Source organism: Monodelphis domestica, chromosome 2 (assembly GCF_027887165.1).
Source record: "Monodelphis domestica isolate mMonDom1 chromosome 2, mMonDom1.pri, whole genome shotgun sequence".
In the NCBI taxonomy this organism is placed as follows: Eukaryota; Metazoa; Chordata; class Mammalia; order Didelphimorphia; family Didelphidae; genus Monodelphis; species Monodelphis domestica.
The window spans coordinates 274,874,595-274,899,199 of record NC_077228.1 but is presented as its reverse complement, the minus strand read 5'-3'; the positions used below and the strand labels follow the sequence as shown (position 1 = coordinate 274,899,199).

At 41.9% G+C, this 24,605-nt stretch overlaps 1 protein-coding gene across 1 annotated transcript in view; it reads right to left on the bottom strand.

Annotated features, from left to right (window-relative positions):
* RAB44 (RAB44, member RAS oncogene family) overlaps positions 1–20,056 on the bottom strand; it is a 69,744-nt gene extending 49,688 nt beyond the window's left edge. The window contains exons 1-4 of the mRNA XM_056818144.1: positions 19,903–20,056; positions 5,595–5,806; positions 3,153–3,264; positions 325–502 (exon numbers count right to left, since the gene is read on the bottom strand). Coding sequence (XP_056674122.1) covers positions 325–502; positions 3,153–3,264; positions 5,595–5,798 — 494 coding nt within the window. The 5' untranslated portion in view covers positions 5,799–5,806; positions 19,903–20,056. The remainder of the gene's footprint in view (positions 1–324; positions 503–3,152; positions 3,265–5,594; positions 5,807–19,902) is intronic.
* Between the last annotated feature and the right edge of the window lie 4,549 nt (positions 20,057–24,605).

The following is a 24,605-nucleotide window of genomic DNA, read 5'->3' as shown; positions in this document are numbered from 1 at the left end:
TAACCTGTTTGCCTTAATCCACTGAAGAAAGAAATGGCAAACCATTCCAGGATGGTTTCCATGAAAACCCCACAGACAGAAAGGTCCACGGAACAGCAATAACCTATTAAAATTCCTAAAATCACAGCCAGAGTAAAGCTTGGAGGCCAGGGCAACCTGCACAGCTGAAAGTGGGAGAGACCTGGAAACAATATGATACACCAAAAGATGGAGGGACTGAACTCTAACTTCTTAGCAATTTTTTTCTCTGGCTAGCTCTTCCATCTCCCAGGGCTCAGATTTCTCAGTGGAAGACAGAGATGGACGCTCTCACTGTTGCCTTACTCAAGAAATGAATGGTCAGCCCCCAGTTGCTCCATGAAGGACAGGAACCATCTCTTCTCTTCTGGGTCAGCTTCCTCCAGGGACTGCAAGCTGGTGGGCTCCTCCTTGGAGAAGATCCATGTCCTGGTCTTCCTCTTCCTTGGTCTTGGGATCTTGGTTTGGGAGCTGAAGACATTCTCTAGGGGCAAGAAAGGGACAGATAGGAGTTGAATTCTTCATTCTGGAATCATCTTCCTTTGATCCTTTATGTCCTTATTTGTCCCTGAGGGTGTGCCTCCAAGGATCCCTGATACCCCAAACTTATGTCACCTCAGTTTCAGAATGATCAGAGAATCCGCTTGGTGCAAAGAAAAATGCTATCTGGAGTCAGAGGTCCTAGGCTCAAATTTCACCTCTGAAACCACCTGTGTGACCTCCCCCCCCCAAGCAAGTCACTTAAATTCCCTGAGTCTCAGGGTCTTCATCTATAAAATGAAAGGGTTAGACCAGATGACCTGTGAGATCTCCTCCAATTCAGTAGACTGTAAGCCCCACGAAGGCAGAGAACATGCCTTACTTCAACTCTGCAATTTCCTCAGACCTAGCCCAGGGAAAGTGAAGTGAGTAATAGTGAACAAGAGCAAGCATTCACGAATAAAATTAGATGAACATTCATTCTGTAATAATTTACTATGCTCTTATTATAATTTGAAGATTGGATAAAAACCAGAGACCCAGATCTTAGTCCTCCTCTGCCCCTTTCAGCTCCCCTTCAAATGGAAGCTCTTGGAGGACAGGGATTTAGGCTCGTCTTTGCATTCCCACTGCTAGGGTAGCATCAGCCACAGAGGAAATTCTTAAATGTTTTATATATCTAGCTGTCTATCACTTATTTCTTATCACCTATCTTTCATCTTTCAGTTATCTATTGTCTATCATCTATTTCTTCTCTATCACCTATCATCTATCAATGATCTATTATCTATCATTGATTTTTTATCTATCACCTATCTATCCATCATATATTGATTATCTAATTATCTATTTCTTATCACCTGTATATTATCTATCAATGATCTATTGTCTATCATCAATTTCTTATCTATCACCTATTATCTATCCATCATCTAGGGATTATATAATTATCTATTCCTTATCTATTAGGTATCAGCTATCTAGCTATCATCTATCAATTATCTATTTCCTATCACCTATCTATTATCTAGCGTCTATCAGCAATTTCTTATCTATTAACTATTATCCATCTATCCATCTTCTATCAATTATCTATTTCTTATCTATCAATTATCACCTATCTAACATCTGTCATCTATCAATGATCTGCTATCTTTCATTTATTTATTATCTGTCTTCTGTCAATTATTTATCATCTGTTTCTTATCTATCACCTACCTATCATCTGCCTTTTGGTGTAAGGAAAGTGGTAACATTTGCAGAAAAGTGGCCTGAGACCAGCAGGAAGAGGGGTTTAGGCTGAGACCAAGACAGTTAGTTGGCTCTCTGGTGAATCTCTGGAGGAATCAGCTGCAGATTTCTTGGTGACTATCCTTTTCCTGATTTCTGTTTGCTGTTATCCATCAAGGCAGTTCCTGGTGACCCTGATCCAGCTACAGAGACTGTGAGGTCAGGTCTGGATCCTTTTGGATCTAAGACCTTCCCTGGCCTTAGCAAAACCTCACACAGGAAAGACCCTTTCCTTAATTCTAACAAAGGGGGATATAATTGAGGGTTTTACTTAAGATTAATGACTGTAGATTTAGGTAGGGAGAAGTAGAATAGGAAGTTCTCTAAGAAGAAATTCCTGTGAAAGGATTATTAGATCTGGTGGGGATAGACAGATTAGAATTAGTTTAGATAATCCCAAATCCCCTTTTCCCTTATTTATTAAACCCAAACTGTCCTGTGATTATATATTGTCTATGTTTATTAGCTCAGGATCTGGCTCTGCCTGCCCTGGGCTTGTCTACCCTTCCCAAACCAGAACACTGGCCCTAAAATATTATACCTAAACCTAAAAGTTAACATAATTATCTCAGATACTATGTGTGTGTGTAAAAATTGTTATATCAGTTGATCATTTATCTATTATATCATCTATCAATTTTCTATTTCTTATCTATCACCTATCTTCCATCTATCTATTATATATCTATCATCTGTCTATCTCTCTATCTGGTCCTAGTGATGTGAGGAACTTCCTATGTGAGCTGAGCAAAGATCTTCCCCGTGCTTGGCCTCATTTTCTATAAAGGTAACGGGTAAAATGAGGGGGTTGGACGACATGCTTTTATCTCTAAATCCTTTGATGGATGATCTTCAGTATTTCAAGGATTCCTATTTTAGGGATGTGATACTATCCCCATCAAGGCAGATCACTATTCCTCTATGACTTAGTTGACCTTATTCCGGAGTTTCTATGGCCAGGCAGCTCATCCCTCCCAGGCTGACCTCGTGATGAGCCCCTGGACTTAGCTAGGGCTGTCCAAAAACCTGTCATGAAGCACATACACTTTCTGCTTGGTAGGACCTGCAGATGTCAGGATTCTGTTATCAAAACTTTGGAGAATATAGGCTCACCTCCAAAACACAATGAGATATGAGATGAAGATCGCTGATGTAAGATCTATAAAATGATGGAGTCTGAGTAGATGGTCTCTAAATTCCCAGACAATATTGACTGAATGAGAGCCCTGAAAGGTTCTACAAACTGAGAAGCCCAGACATGTGTTGGTGTCCACAGGAGGGTCTCAACACCACTAGGCACTATTCCATCCTGTCTATTCGCCTTCTCACCCCACTTTGACCCAGTTCTATTCTAGTAGACATACTGAGTCCAGAGGTAAATTCCTTGAGTGTGAGTCTTCCTTTTCTGTCCAGATCCATCCAATCAAAGATTAGCTCCAACTCTTCAGGGCTGCCCAAGAAGCTGAATTTTGCTTTCTGGAAGGAAAAAAAAACACAAAAATTGGGGTTAGTGCTAAGAATGGGGATGCTATGTTGACCAGAGTTTAGACCACATCCAAAGAGTACCTTTCCTAGGAAAAATTGTGGAACAGTGAAAACCTGGGATTCTGGAACTGAAAGAGACCTCAGTGATTATCTAATTTACCTCTGCTCTTATTTATAAATAAAGATAAAGAAATGGAGGTTCAGAAATGGACATTATTTACCCAAGGACATCCAGCTTTATTAGTTGTATGCTATCGACTTCTAGCAATGGAAAGATTCAAACTCAGGTCTTCTAACTCTAAAACCAGCCCCCTTTCCACTCTTCCTCTCAACCTAGTTTTTAGTGTTCCTCATATTCCTTTATGTGACCTGATTTAGTGGGAAAAGCATTGAACTTGAAGTCATAAGACTTGAGTTCAAATCCTGATTGAGCCATTAACTAGCTGTATGATTTAGGAAGCAATTTAACTTCTCTTGAACTTAGGTTCCTTGCTTATAAAATGAGGTCTGAAAGAGATGATAATAATTGCAAACATTTAAATAGCACTTTAAGGTTTGCAAAGTGCTTTATAAATATTACCTTGTTTTGATCCTTATAGGAACCCTGGGATGTGGGTGTTATTACTATTCCCATTTTGTTGTTGTTCAGCCATTTCAGTCATACCCAATTCTTTGTGACCCCATTTGGATTTTCTTGGCAGAGATACTGGAGCAGTTTGCCATTTCCTTCTCCAGCTCATTTAGACGAGGAAACTGAGGCAAACAGGGTGAAGTGACTTGAATGCAGGTCCTCCTCATTCCAGGGCTCCAATAGGAATCCACGGCATCACCTAGCCACCCTCAACTTTTCATAATGCTTCAATCCAAAGGAATGATTCTAATGGAGGAAATCTCAGGCATAGTGGAAGGGCCAAGAGAGGAGATTTTTTTTTTTGCAGCAGAGTTCTAGAGTCCCCCTGAAATGCATACCTACTATATTCAGTCAGTCAGTCAGTCAATAAGTCTGCCAAGTCAAATCAACAAATAGTAAGTACTTACTCTGTGACAGGAACTGTGATCAGCACAAGAACAAAGGCAGTCCCTGGCCTCATGGAGATGACATGGAGGAAGGTAACAGAGAAAAGGAAGTGTGATGGGAAGAGGGGAAGATACCCAGCTGAACAACCTAGTAAAAAAGTCCAGAGGGTCAGGGAAGCCCCTAGAGAGAAGTCAACCATTGACCAAACTTTCAATAATTCAAGTCACTGTCCATGATTGTCCAAGTCATTCACCCATTCATTTATTCCACAGATTAACTTGACAACTGATTTGATCAATCATTTTCATCATGTAGGCAACCACTTGCTCAGCCTAGCAGCCACTTACATCCATTCATTTATTCTATAATTAATGAATCAATCATCTATTCATGCATTCATCCAAATCATATTATATGTGGGCAACCACTTGCTCACCACACGCGTAGGACCAACCTTGCACCCACACAGAAGAGACAAAGGCTTTCCTAAGGCTAAGGTGGCCCTCTTGGCAAATGTCACACCAGAGCCAGAGCTCAGAGGCATTTTCAGGTTCTTCCAGTTGACCATTACCAAACCACAAACATTAAAGTCAAGTAGGCTAGCGCTTGGAATTTCCCACACTTAACTGTCAGAGCTGAAAGGGACATTTTACAGATGAAGAAACTGAGACTTGGAGGGCACAAACAACTCATCCAATGTCACACAGCTAGGGGCAGAAGCAGAATTGGAACTCAGGTCTTCTGATTCCCAAGAACTATACTCATCACATCTCACCATGTTGCCTCAGAGGCCCCATCTCTTTTTCCTTCCTATCCACTTATGCCTTAAACTTCACCATTAAGAATTCATTCCTTTCTGGACACAAGTAATACCCAATGAAATTGTGCGTCGGCTGCAGGAAGGGTGGGTGGAGGGGAGGGAGGGAAATAATGTGATTATTGTAACCAAGGCATAATGTTCTAAATTGACTAAATAAATTAATTCAAATTTAAAAAAAATTCATTCCTTTGGCTTAAAGCCTTGATTAAGATGCAAAATCTCTCTGAGAGTAAGCCAGCCCTCAATCTTCTCCATCATTTTCGCTTCAGAATTGAGTCCATCTCAAAAGCAGATTTTGAAAGAGAGAAGACCAGAATGTCTAGAAAGCCTTTGGCAGGAGGGGGTGGGGGGTGAGAATATATGAAATACAGAAAGGAAGGACTAGGACCAGGGGAGGAGATATTTAGGATGCTGGTTCTGCTGAAATTTTCCAGGGACAGTGAATGAGGGGGGAAAGCACTGGACATGCAGCCATGGCCTTACCCCAAGATCTTCCCGGGTGACAAAACCCTTATGATCAGCTCCACATTCCTGGAAGAAGTCCTGGAGCTCCTCTGTAGCCTGGGAAGGCAACTGCTCGGTGTCTGGGACATCAGGAGCATCCTCATCGTGGACCTCCCTCATCCGATACTGGCGTCTGGATCCCAGCTTCCTGCTCTTCCGGCCAATCCTTGAACTGTTCTCCATGGTCTCAGCTGTGGGCACAGAAGAAGGAGATTTTTAGTGACCTAGAACAGTGGCAAACTCTTGAAAGGCCTGGATGGGGCAGCAATGGGGGGAAAGGGAAAGGCTCCAGGATGTCCCTGAGGAGCAAAGGTAGGACTGGACCATGTCGGAGAAGGGAGAGCTTGAGGATGGTCAGTCCATTAGGTATCTCTGAGCAAAGATCCAAATTAAGGGAAGTCCCAAGAAAAAGTTGGCTTTTCCCCTTTCCTTTCCTTTCTGGTGCCACAGATAATATTATGATATTAAATTGTTCATTATTTAATTTATAAATAAACACACAAAAATACAATTATTAAACATTAAATTAAATTGCCCGCTATTTTATGTCCCAAATGTTCCTACAAAATTGAATTTTGCATCAACCATAAAGAGGGAAGGGGTTGGGGCAGCTAGGTGGCTCAGTGGATAGAACTCTAGGCCTGGAGATAGGAGGACTTGGGGTTCAAATCTGGCCTCAAATATTTCCTAGCTGTTCAATCTTAGGCAAAATACTTAACTCTGATTGCCTAGCCCTTGCCCTTCTGTCTTAGAGTTGTTATAAGACAGAAAGTAAGGGGTTTTGGTGGTGGTGTTTTTTTTTAAGGGAAGGGATTAACAGGAAATATAAATGTAAATTCAAGCAATTCCCAGTAAATTGAATTTTGCCTCCACCACAAAGAAGCCAGAGGTTAACTAGAGATAAATATAAATGTAAAATTAGGCAGAAAGCCAACTTCTGTTTAAATGCAAGGAATTTTCCTAACTGGGGGTTCAGAACCATTATGCCTGAATTCAAACTTTTTCTTTTAAAATAAGCTTCTTAAAGCCAAAGAGCAGGGAACTATATGCAATTTAGAAGCCATTATCTTGCTCTGTAGGTCTAATGTTCTGGGTGGTGCAGTGGATAGAGTGTTGGGCCTAGAGTCAGAAAGACTCATATTTCTGAATTTAAAAATGACTGCAGACATTTAATAGCTGTGTGACCCTGGGTAAGTCATTTTACCCTGTTTGCCTCCATTTCCTCATCTGTAAAATGAGTTGGAGAAGGAAATAGCAAACCACTCCAGTATCGTTTTTTGGGAGAAATGGGATCATAAAGAATTGGACATGACTGTAATGACTAAGCAACAAGACTTAAACTGAGCTAAATATTATAAAATATTATAAATATATGCCTTGAAGGAATCAAGAGGTTCAAAGAGGTAGAAGAGAACAGAGAGAGCATTGGAAGTATGACAGCCTATGCCAAGAAGAAGAAATGGAACTTCATGTATGGCAGACATTCAATAGACCAATTTAACTGTAGCAGGGAAGTGTGAAAGAGTTGTAAAATCAAATTGAAATATCCTGAGGGCAGCTAGGTGACTCAGTGAATGAAGAGTTAGGACCTGGATTCAAATATGACTGCAGACACTTCCTAGCTGGGCAAGTCACTTACCTCTCATTGCTCAGCCCTTATAGCTCTTCTGTCTTAGAACTAATACACAGTATTGATTCTAAGATGGAAGGTAAGAGTTATTAACAAAAGAAAAAAAAAAAGAAAAGAGCCTGGAATCAGATTATGGAAAGCACTAAATACTTAATGGGGAAATTTTTATTTTATGCAAGAGAGACTAAGGAGCCACCAAAGATCCTTGAGCATGGTCAGAGCTACACTTTAGGAAGATAATTTTGGCAGCTCTTTGGAGGATGGATTGAAAAGAAGAGAGACAAGAAGAGACCTAGCCCAGTAGATAGAATGTCTGGCCTGGAGCTGGGTGGTTCTGGGTTCAAACCTGATCTTAGACATTTCCTACCTGTGTGACCCTGGCCAAGTCATTTAATCCTCAATCACTTGCCTGTCCCTTTTTGCTCTTCTGCCTTGGAGCTGATACCTGTACCAATTTTAAGACAGAAAGTAAGAGTTTAAATTAAAAAAAAATCTTTTTAAAAAGGAGAAAGACTAGATGTCTCTGGATGAGAAACCCAGAAATAGAAGCAGGGAAAATAATTATTAGACAAATGTCAGAGTCCTGGTGAGATGCTGATGAAGTCATGGGCTATGGTAGTTGGGGTTCAGTAGAAAGAAAAAGTCATAGTTGAGAACTGTGAATAAAGCAGAATTAACAATCCTTGGTAACTATACAGCTAGGAGAATTATGACAGTGAATCTGAGTGACTGAAAAAAATGATAGCATTCTTAACAGAAATAGGGAAGACAAGAGAAGACAAGTTTGGGGGACAAGATAACAGGGTTCTGTGTTAGACATATTGACCTTGAGATACCATGGGGACATTTAAGTGGAGCCATCCAGTTGTTGTTCCTCCTTCCTTTGAAAAAGGACCAATAACATCATAAGGGACCTTGACTTGCCTATAAATTGGATTTCAGTGATTGGATTCTGATCTGGATCCAGGATCTGGGTTCAGAATTGCACAGTCACAGGCCTCACTCTCTCTTCCAGAGTCATTGAAGCCAAGCACCAAGACAAAATTCCAGATGGCTGGCGGCGATGTCCTGGGATGCAGTGGATGAGCTTGGTGTGCAATAGATAGTTGGTGATTGGATACTGGAGCTCAAGGGGAAAAGGTAAGAAGTATTTATGAAGGCAACTAGGTAGCTCAGTGAATAGAGTACCAGATCTGGAGTCAAGAGGATCTCTAGCCTTTGACATTTCCTAGCTATGTGGCCCTGGGCAAGTTGCTTAACCTTGATTGCCTAGTCCTAGCTGCTCTTCCCTTTTAGAACAGATACTAAGACAGAAGGTAAGAATTTTTTTAACCCTACCTTCCATCTTAAAACCAATACTATGTATGGTTCTAAGACAGAAGAGTGGTAACGGCTAGACAATGGGGGTTAAGTGACTTGCCCAGGGTCACACAACTAGGATTTGAACCCAAGTCCTCCTGTCTCTAGGCCTGGCTTGCAATCCACTGAGCCACCCAGCTGCCCCCAAGAATGTTTTTTAAGTAGATTTAAGTAAATATGGGAGATGATAGATAAATGCATGAGGAAAAATGAGATAATTCATTAAGATGATAGATTAATCCAAGCAAAGAGATGGAAGTATGTAGAAAGAGACAAGGATAAGAACCAGAACAGGGCCCAAAGGTATGCCCATGTTGGACAGGAATGATGGTCCTGCCAAGGAGACCAAGAAGAATCGGTTCAAGAGAAGGTCCACAAGAAAGCAGAATCACAAAACCTAAAGAAGAAAGAGGTAGGGCAAATAACAGTATCAGATGCTGTAAGAAGATGGAGAAGGATGAATACCAAGAGGACCTTGGATTTAGGTGGTAGGGATTGAAGCTAGATTACAAGAGGTTGAGAAGTGAGTGGGCAGAGAGAAAGTGAAAAGAACAGTTTATTTTAGGAAAGGGAAAGACACAGAAATAGCTTGGGGGGATGACAGAGTCAAGACAAGGAGTTTTAAGAATGGGGGAAGGGATGGCTAGGGCCTAGGTGAGCTAGGTGGCTCAGTAGATAGAGTTTCAGTCCTGGAATCAAAAGAAACTGGGTTCAAATCTGCCCTCAGACACTTCCTAGCTGTGAGACCCTGGGCAAGTCACTTAGTTGGTGTCCAACTTTGGTGAAGATATGGCACTCACTGCTCCATTCCCCCCCTTCCCAGTTCCTGAGGACATTTTTGCATGTCCCACCCCTCTGTCCAGTCTCCCCAAAGCAAACATTTTCTACCTCAACTCTCTTTGGTAATTCTGGGGCTCACAGACAGTTTGAATTTTCCCTCTGGGCACTCGAAATGGGGAGGGGGGAAGTTCACCAATGAGGCATCCATACTGTTTTTCTGCCTTTGAACCAATACCTAGTACCCACTCTAAGATAGAAGGTAAGGGATTTGTTTTGTTTTGTTTTGTTTTAAGAGATCTTAGCATGCTATTATTTAGTTGATTAGGTGTATCCAACTCTTCATGACCCCATTCAGGATTTTTTTGGCAAAGATACTGGAGTGGTTTTCCATTTCCTTCCCCAGTTCATTTTACAGATGTGGAAACTGAGATCAACAGAGTAAAGTGACTTGCCCAGGGTCACAGTTAGGAAATACTTGAGTACAGATTTAAAATCAGGTCTTCCTGATGCTGTCTGGTTAGCATAAGAATACATCAGATTTATTAGTGAAGTATGAGAAGGAACTGGGAAGGAGGTGGTTCATGTGACTTGTAAAGAGGAGAAAATCCAGGAAATGCAAAAGAGAATCTTTTAAGGGAGAGGAAAAGGATTGGTCTGTAGCAATAAAAACCTAATTGAAATTGAATTAGAAATCTGTAGTGAGTCCAGTCAGCAGCATGAGGTTCAACGGTGTGGAGAAGGCAGATGGTGGAGATATTCCAGGGTTCACATTTGGGAAGCAATGAGCAATGACAGGCCAACAGGGCAAGGAACTGAAGGGCAGAAAATAGAGTGAATTCAAACTAGTTAACTAAAGGACGAAGACTGTGAAGCTTGGAAAGTGAGGACAACAGCCATGTATACCTAGGTCTACAGGAAGGGTTAGGTGGAGTGTTGAGAGGTGTCTGTGAGTCAGGACCATAAGTTCAAGCAGGTAGGTGACATGGGCACTGTACCCCCCAAAACCCAGGTGAACTATTTTCAGGGAAACTCCCTCGATCCCTTGCATCCTCCTGACTCTGAACCTAGAAACACCCAATGACCCCCCCCCCTCCTGAGATGTTTATCCTCCTTTGATCATCCTCTAGATTTAAGATGGACAAAGAGTTGAACCTTTATGCCTCCAGACAGACCCCAGTCAGATGACCACCTCACCCCACCAAATGCCTGAGGGTTTACCACTCTAAGTCACATCCATGACACAACATAGCGTCTGTTGTAAAGAGTATAAAATCCCCAGAACTGATGTCCTCTGGAGGACAGCTTTTCCATCTATGCTGTCCTCCCAGGAACTGCTCCCCATCTTGCTGTTCCACCTTGCTATCCTCCTGGCCACTCTCAACATTACTCTCTAAATTAATAAATCTCTTTTTGTTTTTAAGCTAAGTTTTGGAGTCTTGCATTCTTGCAAAAGGTATCCTTCCCAAACCCCAGGGGTACACATCTGAACCCCATAATAGTAGGTACTACACACACACACTCACACTCTGTGAAGCCCTGGAGATACATAGAAAGGTAAAAGCCTAGTCTCAAGGATCACCCGCTCTAATTGGGGAGCAAATAACTTGGTACCATAAAATTTCTACAACAATATATGAGATAAATTGGGAATAATCTCAGAGGAGGGGTTGGGAAAGGCTTCTTATAGAGGGTAGGATTTGAACTGAGACTTTCAGGAAGCCTGGAATGAAGGAGAAAAAGAAACGGGATGAGTTCAGAAAAAATCTGGAAAGACTTATATGAACTGATGCAAAGTGAAGTGAGCAAAACCAGAAAAGTGTTTATAGTAACTGAAATATTATATAATAATCAACTGGGAAGGACTAAACCATTATTAGCAAAGTAAGTCTCCAAGATAATCCCAAGAGGCTCATAATGAAAATGTTCTCTATAGACAAAGAAGGAGGAACTGTTGGAGTCTGAGTGCAGACCAAAGTATGCCATCTTCCACTATATTTCCTTCATGAGATTTCTATTGTATGTGTAATATGTCTTTTATCATGACATGAACATTCTGAAAATAAGTATTGTATAAAAGTATGGTTTAAACTTTACAGACTATTCACTGCCTCTGGGGGAAGAATAGGAAATGAGAAAATCTGAATTTTAAAATGTCAAAAAAGAATTGTCAAAATTTGTTTCTACATGTAACTGAAAATAAGAGAGAATGAGGTGGATCCAGGATGGTGACTTAGTAGCAGCAAAAACTGAAACTGTTGCTAGAATCCTCCCAAACCAACCTTAAAATAGCACCTCAAAATGGCAAGAGTCACAAAACCAAAAACAAGAAGTAAGAAGGCTCTCCTGTGGAAAACAACTTGAAAGGTAGGCATGGGAGTCTTTTTTAAGGGATAAAGGGAAACCAGAAGTAAAACTGCACACAATAGAGTGTGGCTCAACCACCCCCACACCCCACTCCCATGCCAGGTTCCAAACCTGGCCATGAGCCAACTTCAGAATTCCAGGAATTTGCCAAAACCAACAGCAGATCACCCCCACACCCAACCCTTGAAGTCCTAAGCCCTGGCACCTGGCACAGTGAGGTCCCTAAACCATAGTACTTGACTCTTTCAAGCCTGCTGTGAAGCCCCTAGCCCCTGGGCAAAATTGCTCACTGTGCTGAGTCCCTCAAGCCATCAGCAGAGGAGAGAGAATCAGCAGTTTTCAGAACATTCAATCCACAGGTGAAAAAAGAGTGGAAAAATGAGAAAATAGCAAAAGAAACACCTAACCATAGAAAAGTTCTATGGCAATAAAAAGCAAGGCACAGATTCAGGAGGGGACAATGAAATCCAAGCAACCATATCCAAAACTCCAAAGAAAATAGGGGATTGGTCTCAGGTACTTGAAGAACTCAAAAAGGAATTCAAAAATCAAGTAAGAGAGGTGAAAGAAAAATGGGAAAAAGAAATAAAAGTAATGCAAAAAGAAAACAACTTAAAAAGTAAAATTGGTCAACTAGAAAAAGAGACACAAAAATACATGTAACTGAAAAAAATTTTAATTGTTTTAAATAAAGAGGAAAATAATTCTAAGCATAAGAAACTAGGAAGGGTATGCTGGTAAGTGTATAATAATGAGCTCTGGAAAAATGCATGGCACATTTTAAGGTTTAATCTGTGTTTTTAATATTTTCAATCAAGCAATAAATTAAGCCCTTCTTTGTAGCCTTTTCTGACTGCTGTGTAGTGAATGTTCACATTGAAATTTTAACATTGAAATTTTAATATTGAGCTCTAGACTGTCAGTTTGAGTTGGATCCAGAACAATCCTCGGACAAATCAAGTCAATAGCATTTATTAAATACCTTCAATGTGCAAGGCACTGACTGAATGCTGGGGCCACAAAGAGAAGCAAAAATAGTCCCCTACCCCAAGGATCTCACATCCTAAAGAGAGAGACAACATGGCAAATAACTAGGCCACATACAAAAGTGAAACAGAGTAGAAGGCAGATAATCTAAAGCTGTGTGACCCTGGACAAGCCATTTAACCCTTGTTGCCTCAGTTTCCTCATCTGTCAAATTAGCTGGAGAAGGAGATGGCAAACCCCTCCAATATCTTTGCCAAGAAAACTCCAAGTGGGGTCACAAAGAGTCAGACATAACTGAATAACATCAATTTTAATTAATTAATTAAAACTATACAATTTTTAATAGTTCTTTTCTGACATTTTGTGAATCATGTTCTCTCCTTCCCTACCTATTTCTCTGGTATTTCTCACATCCAGCTATTCCTTTTTATTCTTGCTGCTAGCACTCCAGCTGAAGTCTTCATCCTGCCTCACCTAAGTCATTGTAATAGCCTTCTATAATAGTCTTCCTAAGACCTAAATGAACTGATGGCAGAGTGAAATAAGCAGAACCAGGAAAACATCATACACAGTAACTGAAATATTGTGGAATGATCAACTGTGATAGACTTAGCTAATCTCAGCAATGCAATGATCCAGGACAATTCCAAGGGACTTATGAAAAAGAATACCATCCATCTCCAGATAAAGAACTGTGGGAGGCAGATGCAGATCAAAGCATATGATGTATCACCTGTTTCTTGGGGTATATGATTTGGGGGTTTGGGCTTTATAGGATTATTCACTTACAAAATGAACAATATGGAAATGTATCACAAGATAATACATGTCCCAGATTTAATTGCTTGCCAGCTTGGGGAATGGAGAAAGAAGAAGGGAAGGAGACAATTTGGATCATATGACATCAGAAAACTTATGTGGAGATGTGTTACTACATATAATGGGGGGGGGGAACAAAATTCTAAAATAATGTTTTTAAACAGTAAATAAAATAAAATGGTCTTCTTACCTCCATTCTAACCCTTTTGCAATCAATCAGATCTAAGCAGCTAAGCAATCCACCATGCTAATCATGTCACTCCTCTATTCAAACACCTTCCAGGGCTTGCCTAAATTCCTGATTCCAGTCATCAGACCCCTCTACCTAGGTCCCAATCTACCTTTCCACCCATATTTCATTATAATGGCCTTTCTTTTTTCCCCTTTATTATATTCTCCCCAATTACATGTAGAAAAACAATTTTAAAAAGCAAACTACCTTCCACCTTGGAATCAATTGATTCCAAAGCAGAAGAGTGGTAAGGGGTAGGCGATGGGGGTTAAGTGACTTCCCCAGGGTCACACAGCTAAGAAGTCAGATTTGAACTCATGAAGACTCTTCTTGATTCCCAGCCCAGTGCTCTATCCATTGTGCCATCTAGCTGCCCTCAGATTCTTTCACCCACCATTTTAAGACCCTCTATGACATGAAGCCGCATTACTTTTTTTGTTTTAATTTTTACCTTCTGTCTTAGAATCAATACTGTATATTGGTTCCAAGGCATAAGGGTGGGAAGGACTAAGTAATGGGGGTTAGGTAACTTGCCCAGGGTCACACAGCTAGGAAGTGTCTGAGGTAAAATTTGAACCCAGGACCTCTTGTGCCTGGCTCTCAATGCACTGAGTCATTTACTTGCCTCAGATGATCATACCCTATTGCCAAATATAACACTCTTTCACAAATTCTTAGCTATGACCCAACTAGTCTACCCTTCATCTCTTCCATCCTTGCCCTGCCCTTTCCTACCTCCATGACTTGCCTAATGCCATTTCCTGTGCTCAGAATGGACTCTACATATCACCTCCACCTATTTAAGTCCTTTCTTTCCTTCAAAGCCCTACTGAAGAAATACCATGATGCCTTCCCTAATACTGACCCAAAATTCCACAGTGAGACCTCCCAGGGGCGATCTCTAACCATTCATCTTCCATGTTCCAAGCCAGAACAAAGCCCAAAAGAACTGGGAGATCAGCTTCATACTACCTGGTCAAATAGAGTCATCAACTACAAAGCCTGCATGGATCCCACAGTGTGGCCAGAACCGGATTTAAAAGGAATTGGGAAAGATTTTTCCGAAAAAATCAAAGCATAATAAAACATGGATTTTTTAAAATAAGCATTCATTTTTCTAAATTTCAAGTTCCAAGTTCTCTCCCTTCCTAAATGAGAAAACAAAGCAATATAATACCCACGAATAAAACAGATATTACATTTTAAAAATAAGCCAATATATGTCCCACAAGTATCCTTATACATGATTTAGTTGCTCCCGTTTCTATTTGAATTTGATCCCACTGTCTTAGAACCGTAACCAGGGCAGGGTGATGGGAGCTTTGCCCAAGAGTGCTAAGGGACAGTGCTTGGAGAGTTTTAATGGAAGAAATAGCTGAATTCAGTATCTGAATTTAGCAGGAAAAATTATTTTAAAGTAGAAACCAACAGTTGGTGCTTTCTGCAGCTAACCATCTTTACCTGGAGTATTGCACCAGGGAGATGAACTCCTCCTTGATTGCACCTCATGGGGTCCTAAGATTTTTGCCCAGTGGGGCTTTGTATCCTAGTCTAAAGACTTTATTGTATAAATTGTATAAAATTGTATAAAAGAGTTGATCTGAAAATACCTCTGATTAAAGAGTGCTAGGATTACTAGATCCTGCTCTGTGACCTCCACACGGAAGAATTTCGTTCAGAAACCAAGAGTTAGGTGGCTTCATGGATGGAGAGCCAGGTCCAGAGATGGGAGATTTGGGATTCAAATCTGAACTCAGACACTTCGCAGCTGTGTGACCCTGGGCAAGTCACTTAATCCCCATTGCCTAGCCCTTACCGCTCTTCTGCCTTGGAACCAATATAGAGTATTGATTCTAAGACAAAAGGTAAGGGTTTAAAGGAAAAAGAAACTAAAAGGAGCCCCATGAGGGACATATTTCTTAGTAGATACACTCCTATTTGTAATGTCACGAAATGCTGCTCTCCATAGCTGAAGTACTTATTGTCGTTCAGTCATGTCCAACTCTTCTTGACCCCATTAAAGGTTTTCTTGGCAAAGAATCTGGAGTGATTTGGCATTTCCTCTCCATCAGATCATTTTACAGATGAGAAAACTGAGGCAAACAGAGTAAGTGACTTGCCCAGGGTCACACAGCTAGTAAGTGTCTGAGGACAGATTTGGACTCAGGAAGCTGACTTCAGGACCAACACTTTATTGATTGCACCACCTCCCTGCCCTTGCAAACACTAGAGATATCTCATTTTATCCTAACAACCCTCAAAGCTACTGTTAATTCCATTTTACAGTGGAGGAAAGTGAGGTAGACAGAGGTTAAGTGATTTGCCCAGGGTCACATAGCCAGTAAATGTCTGAGGGCAGATTTGAATTCAGATCTTCCTGGCCCCAAACTCGGGACTCTAATCACTGTGCCATATAGCTACCCTCTAAGTATTTATTGTATTACAGCAAAGGCTAAACGCTTCCCATGGACACAGTGTCACAATTTTATTTTATTTTTTCTCTAAATTTTATTTTTGCATCGTTGAAAGACATCCAATATCTCATTGATACATTGGCTGATCTTGACTTCAAAGTACTTAGCACAGTGCCCAGCACATAGTAGGTACTTTATAAATGTGTGTTGGTTGATTCTTCTATACAAAAGATGGCAGACAATAAGTATAGAATGAGTTTACAGTTGTCCGACAAGGTCAACGTGTGGGGTTTTCTGTTTTGATGCATTCCTTTGTTACAGGAGAAGGTTCTCTTTGGGGCGGTGGGGGTACAGCCATTGGGGAGTGACAGCAATGAATTTGTTTTAAATCATCAATAATTTTTTTGTCCCTATTATTGTTTTACCAGGAAATTTTGTCCAGAATTCACAAATGCCTTATCCCAGCTCTGAGCTATCTCATATTCTTTTCTTTTTTTTAACTCTTAATTTCAATCTCAGAATGAATACTGTGCATCCATTCTAAAAAAACAAACAAACTAGGCAATGAGGGGTTAAGTGACTTGCCCAGGGTCACACAGCTAGGAAGTGTCTGAGGCCATATTAGAACCCAGAACTTCCCATCTCCAGGCCTGGCTCTCAATTCACTGAGCCATCTAGCTGACCCCATTCATGTATTATTTTCTAATTGCTTCGCCTGAATTTGTCAAGACTCTCTAATAAGACTGCCAACTCCTTGAGGTCAGAGACACCCTAAATTTAATTAACACTCATTAAGCACTGGAGAATGAGAGTCATTGTCCTATCCTTTGGTGTCCCTACACAGCCTCTATCCCAACTTTGAGCGTTTGTTTAATATTTCTTAATCGATTTATTGAGTCAACCCCTCCTCCTCTTCCCCCCAATTACTGTTTTCTTTAAAATATCCAGAGAAGTCTATAAAAACTCCAGGTTCCAGGAGTCTGGCAACCATTAAAGTATAAGTATTATTGTTCTCATTTTACAAGGTAGCTAGGTGGCACAGAAGATAGAATGCCTGGCCTAGAGTCAAGAAGAGTTGAGTTCACACTGGTCCTGAAATACGTACTAGCTGGGTGACCCTGGACAAGTCACTTTACCTTGTTGGCCTCAGTTTTCTTATCTGTAAAAGGAGCTGGAGAAGGAAATAGCAAACTAGTAGCTGTGTGCCTCTGAGCAACTCATTATGCCCTGTTTGTCTCAGTTTCCTCATCTGTAAAGGGAGCTGGAGAAGGAAAAGGCAAACTCCTCTAGTATCTCTGCCAATAAACCCCAACGAGGTCATGAAAAGTCAGCTATGACTAAGCCACAAAAAAATCATTGTAAGTGGCTCAATGGGGACAGAAGCTCTTAGGTTTTTCTCTGGGCTCTGACACGTTTAATTGTATGACCCTGGGTAAGTCACTTCACCCCAGTTGACTAACTTGCCTTTACCACTCTTTTGCCTGAGAATCAATACTTACTATCAATTCAAAGACAAAAGGTAAGGATTTTTTTTTAAATCATTAAACTGGAAGGCTAGAAAAGGGAAGCTGTGGAACACATATTAAAGAAGGGTCTACAGTGGTAATAAACAAATAAATATTGCTGTTTACCAGGGGAGAAAAAAATCATCTTGCAGATGAGCAAAGCTAGATTAGAAAACAGCATCCAGCTGGTGAACAGTGGTGTGGGGGGGGAGGAGGAGTGGGCAGGCTGGGGGCAGCATCTGAGCCTAGGAGGGCTGCTCCTAAATCCAGGGCTATTTCCACTCTATCATATCACACTGTCTCCAATAATTATCTCTAGCTGCATCATTTCCCACTGGACTGTAGGCAACATGAGGGCAGGGAGTATTTCTTGCCTCACTTTTGCATCTTCCCCAATACCTAACACATGGTTCTGCCCACCCCATCTGCAGTAAATGATTAATACGGGCTATTGTCATTGTTTTACTTTTGTTGATATTTTTTGTTCCCAAATATGTCTCTCCCCCACTGCGCATCACCTGAGATTGAGATCTTAAAAAGAAAGAGAAAAAAGAAAGCATCTTGGTCAAAAGAATCAATACCTCCATGGAGCTGGAAGGTACACACACAGGTACCCATAGTCCCCCACTTCTGCAAAGAAGGGGGAAAGAGGGGCATTTTCTCATCTCTTCTCTGGGACCACACATGTCCTTTATAATTACCCAGATGGTCCCAGTCATTGCTTTTTTCTTTCCACTTATATTGTACTCATCATGTACATTTTTCATGGTCCTCCCGACTTCATTTCCCATAAGTCTTTCCAGGGTGGTTGCTTTTAAAAACGTCCTCCTGGTGCCATTTTTTCCCCCTAACACCACTGTCATTTCTGGAAATACCCACAGCCCCTCCCTGTCCCCACTGCAGAGCCTGAACTCTCTCTTGAAACAGTGAAAAATTGTTCTGCAAAAATACAGACTCCGCCTGACGAAGGAGACAGCTTTGTGGCTAGTAACCCCTTCCTCTCCTCTGAGGATCTCCTAGGGTCCCAAAACTGGAAGGGATTTTAGAAGTCCTCTAGTCCAATGACTTGCTTTTTTTTTTTTCCTTATGAGGAATCTAGATAGGTCAAGTAACTTGTCCAAGACCACTCAGGTCACAGAGGTAGAATTTGAATGCAGGTCCTCTCGGGTCTGAGTTCAAGTTTGAATCCTTGTACACTTGCTAACTCTGTGGCCTTGGGCAAGTCACTTAACCTCTGTTTGCCTAAGAAGCAGCTAGGTGGCTCAGTGGATGAGCCCTGGACCTAGAGGCAGGAAGACCGGAGTTCAAATATGACTCCAATACACTTATTAGCTGTGTGAACCTGGGCAAGTCACTTCACTTTGTATTCATCCAGTATCTTTGCCAAGAAAACCCTATGGAGGTTCCGATCAAGGATACATGTAAAACCCAGTGGAATTGCCCGTTGGCTACGGGAATGAGTGGGGGGAGAGGAGGGAGGGAAAGAATATGATTCTTGTAACCAAGGAAAAATGTTCTAAATTGACTAAATAAAATTATAAGCCAAAAGAACACCCATTGCACATTGAGGGGGAGGGGAGAGAATTCAGTGACTCCTTCAGGACTAGTATTGGTTCATCAGTTACTCAGAATTTGATTTCCCTTTAAGGGTCGGGTCTTTTTTTTTCTAATTTATTTTTTTAAGTAAGTAATTAAAAAAAAATTTTTTTTCCATGGTTACGACTCATGTTTTCGCCTTCCCTTCACCCCCCTCCCCCAGGGCTGACAAGCAATTCCGCTGGGTTATACATAAATATATCATCATTCCAACCTTAATGGTCTTTTCTCCATATACATTGAATGTTAGCTGAACAACGCTGAGCGGCTGTTTACCATTCCTGGTGGTCAGCAAGACCTGAATCTGAATCAGCCGTGAATCTAGTGAAGGAACCACTCAATTTGTTTGCCTCTGTTTTCTCCACTGTAAAATGGGGTTAATAATAGTGGCCGCTTCCCAAGGCTGTTGTAAGGCCCAAACGAGGGGATAGTTGTAAAGTGCTTGGCCCGGTGCCAGCCTCCTAATAGAGGCGAGTTTTCCTCCACTCCCTCGTCCAATGTCCTTTTAGAGCGGGGGATTGTTACTGACTCCACGTTCCGGGCTGGAAGGCGGATCAGCATGGAGCTGTCCCACAGGAGCCCGGGCATCCGCCGCTCTCACCTTCGCTGCCCTCCGTCCTCTTCGGGCCTCTAGTCCCAAGAACTTGGGATCATTTACTAGACAAGGGAGGGCAGAGTGTCACCAGCTGTGCCCGTGGGGCTCCTAAAGAAAGGAAGGCCGGAACTAGAAAGGATCTCGTGGTTCAGCCGGGTTCGATCCCACGTGACCCCACGTGACTCCACGCAATAACGCCCATTATGATTTCTCCGCAAAGATACTAAAGGGGTTGGCCATTCCTTCGCCAATGTATCCCCATTTTACAGACGAGGAACTGAGGCAAATAGGGGTTAAGAGTCTTGCCCCGGGTTACATCCCTAGCGAATGTCTGAGACCGGGTTTAAATTGAGGTCTTCTGAATTTCGTTTTAATTCCACACCTTGCAGCCTCCTAGAGAAACAGAGGTTGAACTCGTGTCTTTCTGACTCCAGACTCAGCACAATGCACAACCGGGCTGCCCTAATTTCCATTTTAAGAATAGGGAAACTGAGGCTCAAAGGGACAAGAGACTTACCCAAGGTGATAAGAGAGCAAGTATGAAAGCCCAGGCTTGAGTTCCAAGGTAGGGTGGAAATTTCACTGGATTTGGCGTCAGAAGATGTGAGTTTGAATCTTAGCCCCGTGACTTATTTGGACAAGTCACTTAGTTTCTCTAGGCCTCCGTTTTCTGATCTATAAAAGGACCAATTCTGCATTTTCAAGATCTTGTGGCAGCCAGAGGAGGCAGGATTCAGAGCTGGGAGGAGCCATTTTTTTTTTTACTTTGAGAGTCATCTGATCTAACCTCCAGCTAAAGCCTGCAGAGATGAAGTCAGCTGCCCAGGTCAGAATAGATCTTATGGGCACCAAGGAATCAAACCCAGGTGTCCTGTGCCCTTTCCATTGCACATGTTTGCCACTCATCTAAAAATTATTGCATGGCATTGAGGTAGCAAAGATGTGAAGGGGAAAGGGTTAGTCTGGAAGTTGGAAGATTCAAGTTTGAGTTCTGACTTGGCCATTCACAAGCCATATGACCTTGGGTGAGTCACTTTACTTACTCTGGGCTCAACTTTCGTCATTTACTAAACTGGGGTCATTAGTCCAACCCTTTATCTCTTTACTGTTCATGTATCTGAGAGGCCTATGGAGTTAACTTCACATCAGCGGGTCTCAGTTTCTTCCTCTGTAAAATGGACATTGTATTAGGCAGTCCCTAAGGTCTCTTCTAGAAGGCAGTAAGGTAGCTCAGTGGATTCAGTGCTGGGTTTGGAGTCAGGAAGATCCGAGTTCAAATTTGATCTCAGACACTTACTAGCTGTGTGACCCTGGGTAAGTCACATAACCCTCAGTTTCTTCATCTGTAAAATGAGCTGGAGAAACAAATGGCAAACCACTCCAGTATTTTTGCTGAGAAAACCCCAAATGGGGTCATGAAGAGTCAGATGCTACTGAAATGACTGAATAGTAAAGATGAGAGTAATAATATTTACACTACCCACCTCAGCAAAGGGTTGTGAAAAAGGGCTTTGTAAACTGTCAATTGCTGTGGTAGTCCTCCTGGTCCTCATCTCCTCATTATCATTATTATTATGATCACCCCAAACCTCTAGGGGCTCCTCCCATGTTTCTCACCCTGGTCAGTGGCTCTCAACATCTGAAAGTCACAAGCCTCTCTTGCTATCTCGCTATCTTGGGAGCGCTGGGCAGACCTCTTGTGACACTGCCCTTGACAAGGAAATAACCGCCTGCTGGGCCAAAGGTGCTGCTGGACTCAGATGACGGACAGCGAACGTGTTGGTGGAAGGACATTGAACTCAATACTAAGACAGAAAGCTGGCTCTGCTCCAGCATTTTTTCTAAAATGGGCTGGGAAGGACTGAAGGGGCAGAGGTGTGGTAAGAGGGAATTTGGCGTGTGCTCCCTTTGTGAGATAACAAGTTATGATTTCTAGAACCAAAGGTCTTTACAAGTGATCCATTGGCAGAACAGAGTCCAAAGTTTAGGTCATGGAAATCTGCTGGGCCTGGTGAAGGTCATGAATGGAGGAAGGGAAGATCCTCGAAAAATATCCTCTCAGCGGTTCCAGGATTACCATGTATACAATCAGATATCTTCCTTTAACCAAGAGTTGGGGGCATCTAGGTGGCTCAATGGGTGGAGAGCCAGATCTAGAGATAGGAGGTCTTGAGTGCAAATCTGGACTCAGTTACTTCCTAGCTGTGTGATGCTGAGGCATTCAAGGGGCTTTGAATTCCCCCCTCCCCAATTAACCCCTATTGCCTAGCCCTTGCCATTCTTCTGCCTTAGAACCAATGGAAGGTAAAGGTTGTTTTTTTTTAAAGGGTCCCCAAGAGGCTGATGGCCACCATGCTACAAACCATGGGTCTTACTAACACTTTACACCATCTGAAGGAAAGAAAGCAACCATCCTCTGATCTCACACCCATAAGAACCCTTCCTCAGTCCCATTCCTCTTCACAGTCCGTCTATACAACCCTTGCCTTCCCTATTGATCAGTATCCACCCCTCATCTCTCGTTGGCCACTATCTCGTTGGCCACAACATATCTCGTTGGCCTCATAATTTGTCAATATTCTTACACAGCATATAAAGTCTCTCAACAAGAGCCCTCCTAGGCTCCGAATGCCCCTACCATCATAATCCATTAATACCCTCATCACAGTGAGTCAATATTCTTACCGTCTGCCAACACCTACCCTTCATAATTTATCAATATTCCTATAGACAGGGTATCTCAACAGTAGCCTTTGTTGGCCCTGAAATGCCCCTGCTACCAATCTATAAACCACCTGTCAATGGTCCTACATAGTCAACATCTTCCTTCAATCTCTCAGCAACTATCCTTCACAGACTATTGACAACTCCCTTCATAACTCATCAGTAACCTCTTCCCAGTCTGTCAACATCTACCTTTCACAGTCCATCATCAGATACTCTCACACACAATTTGTCAGCACTGCCACCTGTCAGTCTAACAACTACCCCCTTGGAGACCCTCAACACCCCCACACCACGATCTGTCAAAACCTTTACCACACCAACACTTTCATCTTAGTCTGTCCACCACTCACTGTCCAGCAAGCACTTCCTCCAACACCATCTGTCAACAAGACCTGTCATAGACCTTGATTGCCCCTACTACACCTAGTCTATCAACATCCTCACCACAATGAATCAACACCCACCCTTCATAATTTATCAATCTTCCAATACACACGGTCTATCAATACCTCCCTTCAATCTCTCATCGTCCTTCACAGACTATCAAGAACTCACACCCTAATACATCAATAACCCTCCTCAGACTGTCAACACCCACCTTTCACAGACCATCAAGAGAATACCCACACAGACTGGTCTGTCAATACCCCCTTCAGTCGATCAACAACTGTCAACACCCTTCTCAGGCTGTCAATGTCTACTTTTCACAGATCATCATGAAATTTGTCAATATCTCCCTTAATCTTGCCAACACCCCTCATATGACCCGAATACCCCCTACATCACCCTACGCACATTCTGTCAACACACTTGTCACAAGGTGTCACAACACACTTGACATTTAGCACCATGCCTCTGCAGGTACAATCTGCCAACCTTTCTCCAGTCTTTCCACACTTATCCCTATCAGCAACATCCTTCACAGTCCACCACCAATAATTCTACTTCAGTCTACCTTTCACAGTCCATCAAGATAGTCTTCCATTCACAGTGTCAATGACCCTCTCAGTTTATCAGTTACTCCTCAGAATCCCTCAATACTCCTTTCTACTGCACAATCTATCAAAAGCCTAAATTCAGTTGATCAACACCACCCACCTTTCATAGTCTATCAGAACAACCTATATAGAGATTCAGTCTGTCTATAGTACCTTCAGTCAATCAACAACCATTCCTCACAATTCTTTACCATTGACCCATGGCCACTAGTGTCACCATCGCAGACCATCAACACATCTTATATTTACAGTTTGTTGGTGTCACCAATCCCCACACTTCTCATTCCTCTCAAATCTTTAGGTAAGAGCTTGTCTTAGAATCAATATTGTGTATTGAAAGTCATCACGAGGGTTATTCACTATGACCAGGTAGAATTCATACCAGGATTGCAAGGATGGTTGAATATTAGGAAAACCATCCACATAATTGACCATATTAACAAGCAAACTGACAAAAATCACATGATTATCTCAATAGATGCAGGGAAAGCCTTTGATAAAATACAACACCTATTCCTATTAAAAACACTAGAAAGCATAGGAATAGGAGGGTCGTTCCTAAAAATAATAAACAGTATATATCTAAAACCGTCAGCCAACATTATCTGCAAGGGGGATAAACTAGATGCATTCCCAATAAGATCAGGAGTGAAACAAGGATGCCCATTGTCACCTCTACTATTTGACATTGTACTAGAAACACTAGCAGTAGCAATTAGAGAAGAAAAAGAAATTGAAGGCATCAAAATAGGCAAGGAGGAGACCAAGTTATCACTCTTTGCAGATGACATGATGGTCTACTGAAAGAATCCTAGAGAATGAACTAAAAAGCTAGTCAAAATAATCAACAACTTTAGCAAAGTCACAAGATACAAAATATTGTATATTGGCTCCAAGACAGAAGAGTAGTAGTAAGGGTCAGGCAATGGGGACTAAGTGACTTGCCCAAGGTCGCACAGCTAGGGAGAATCTAAAGCCAGATGC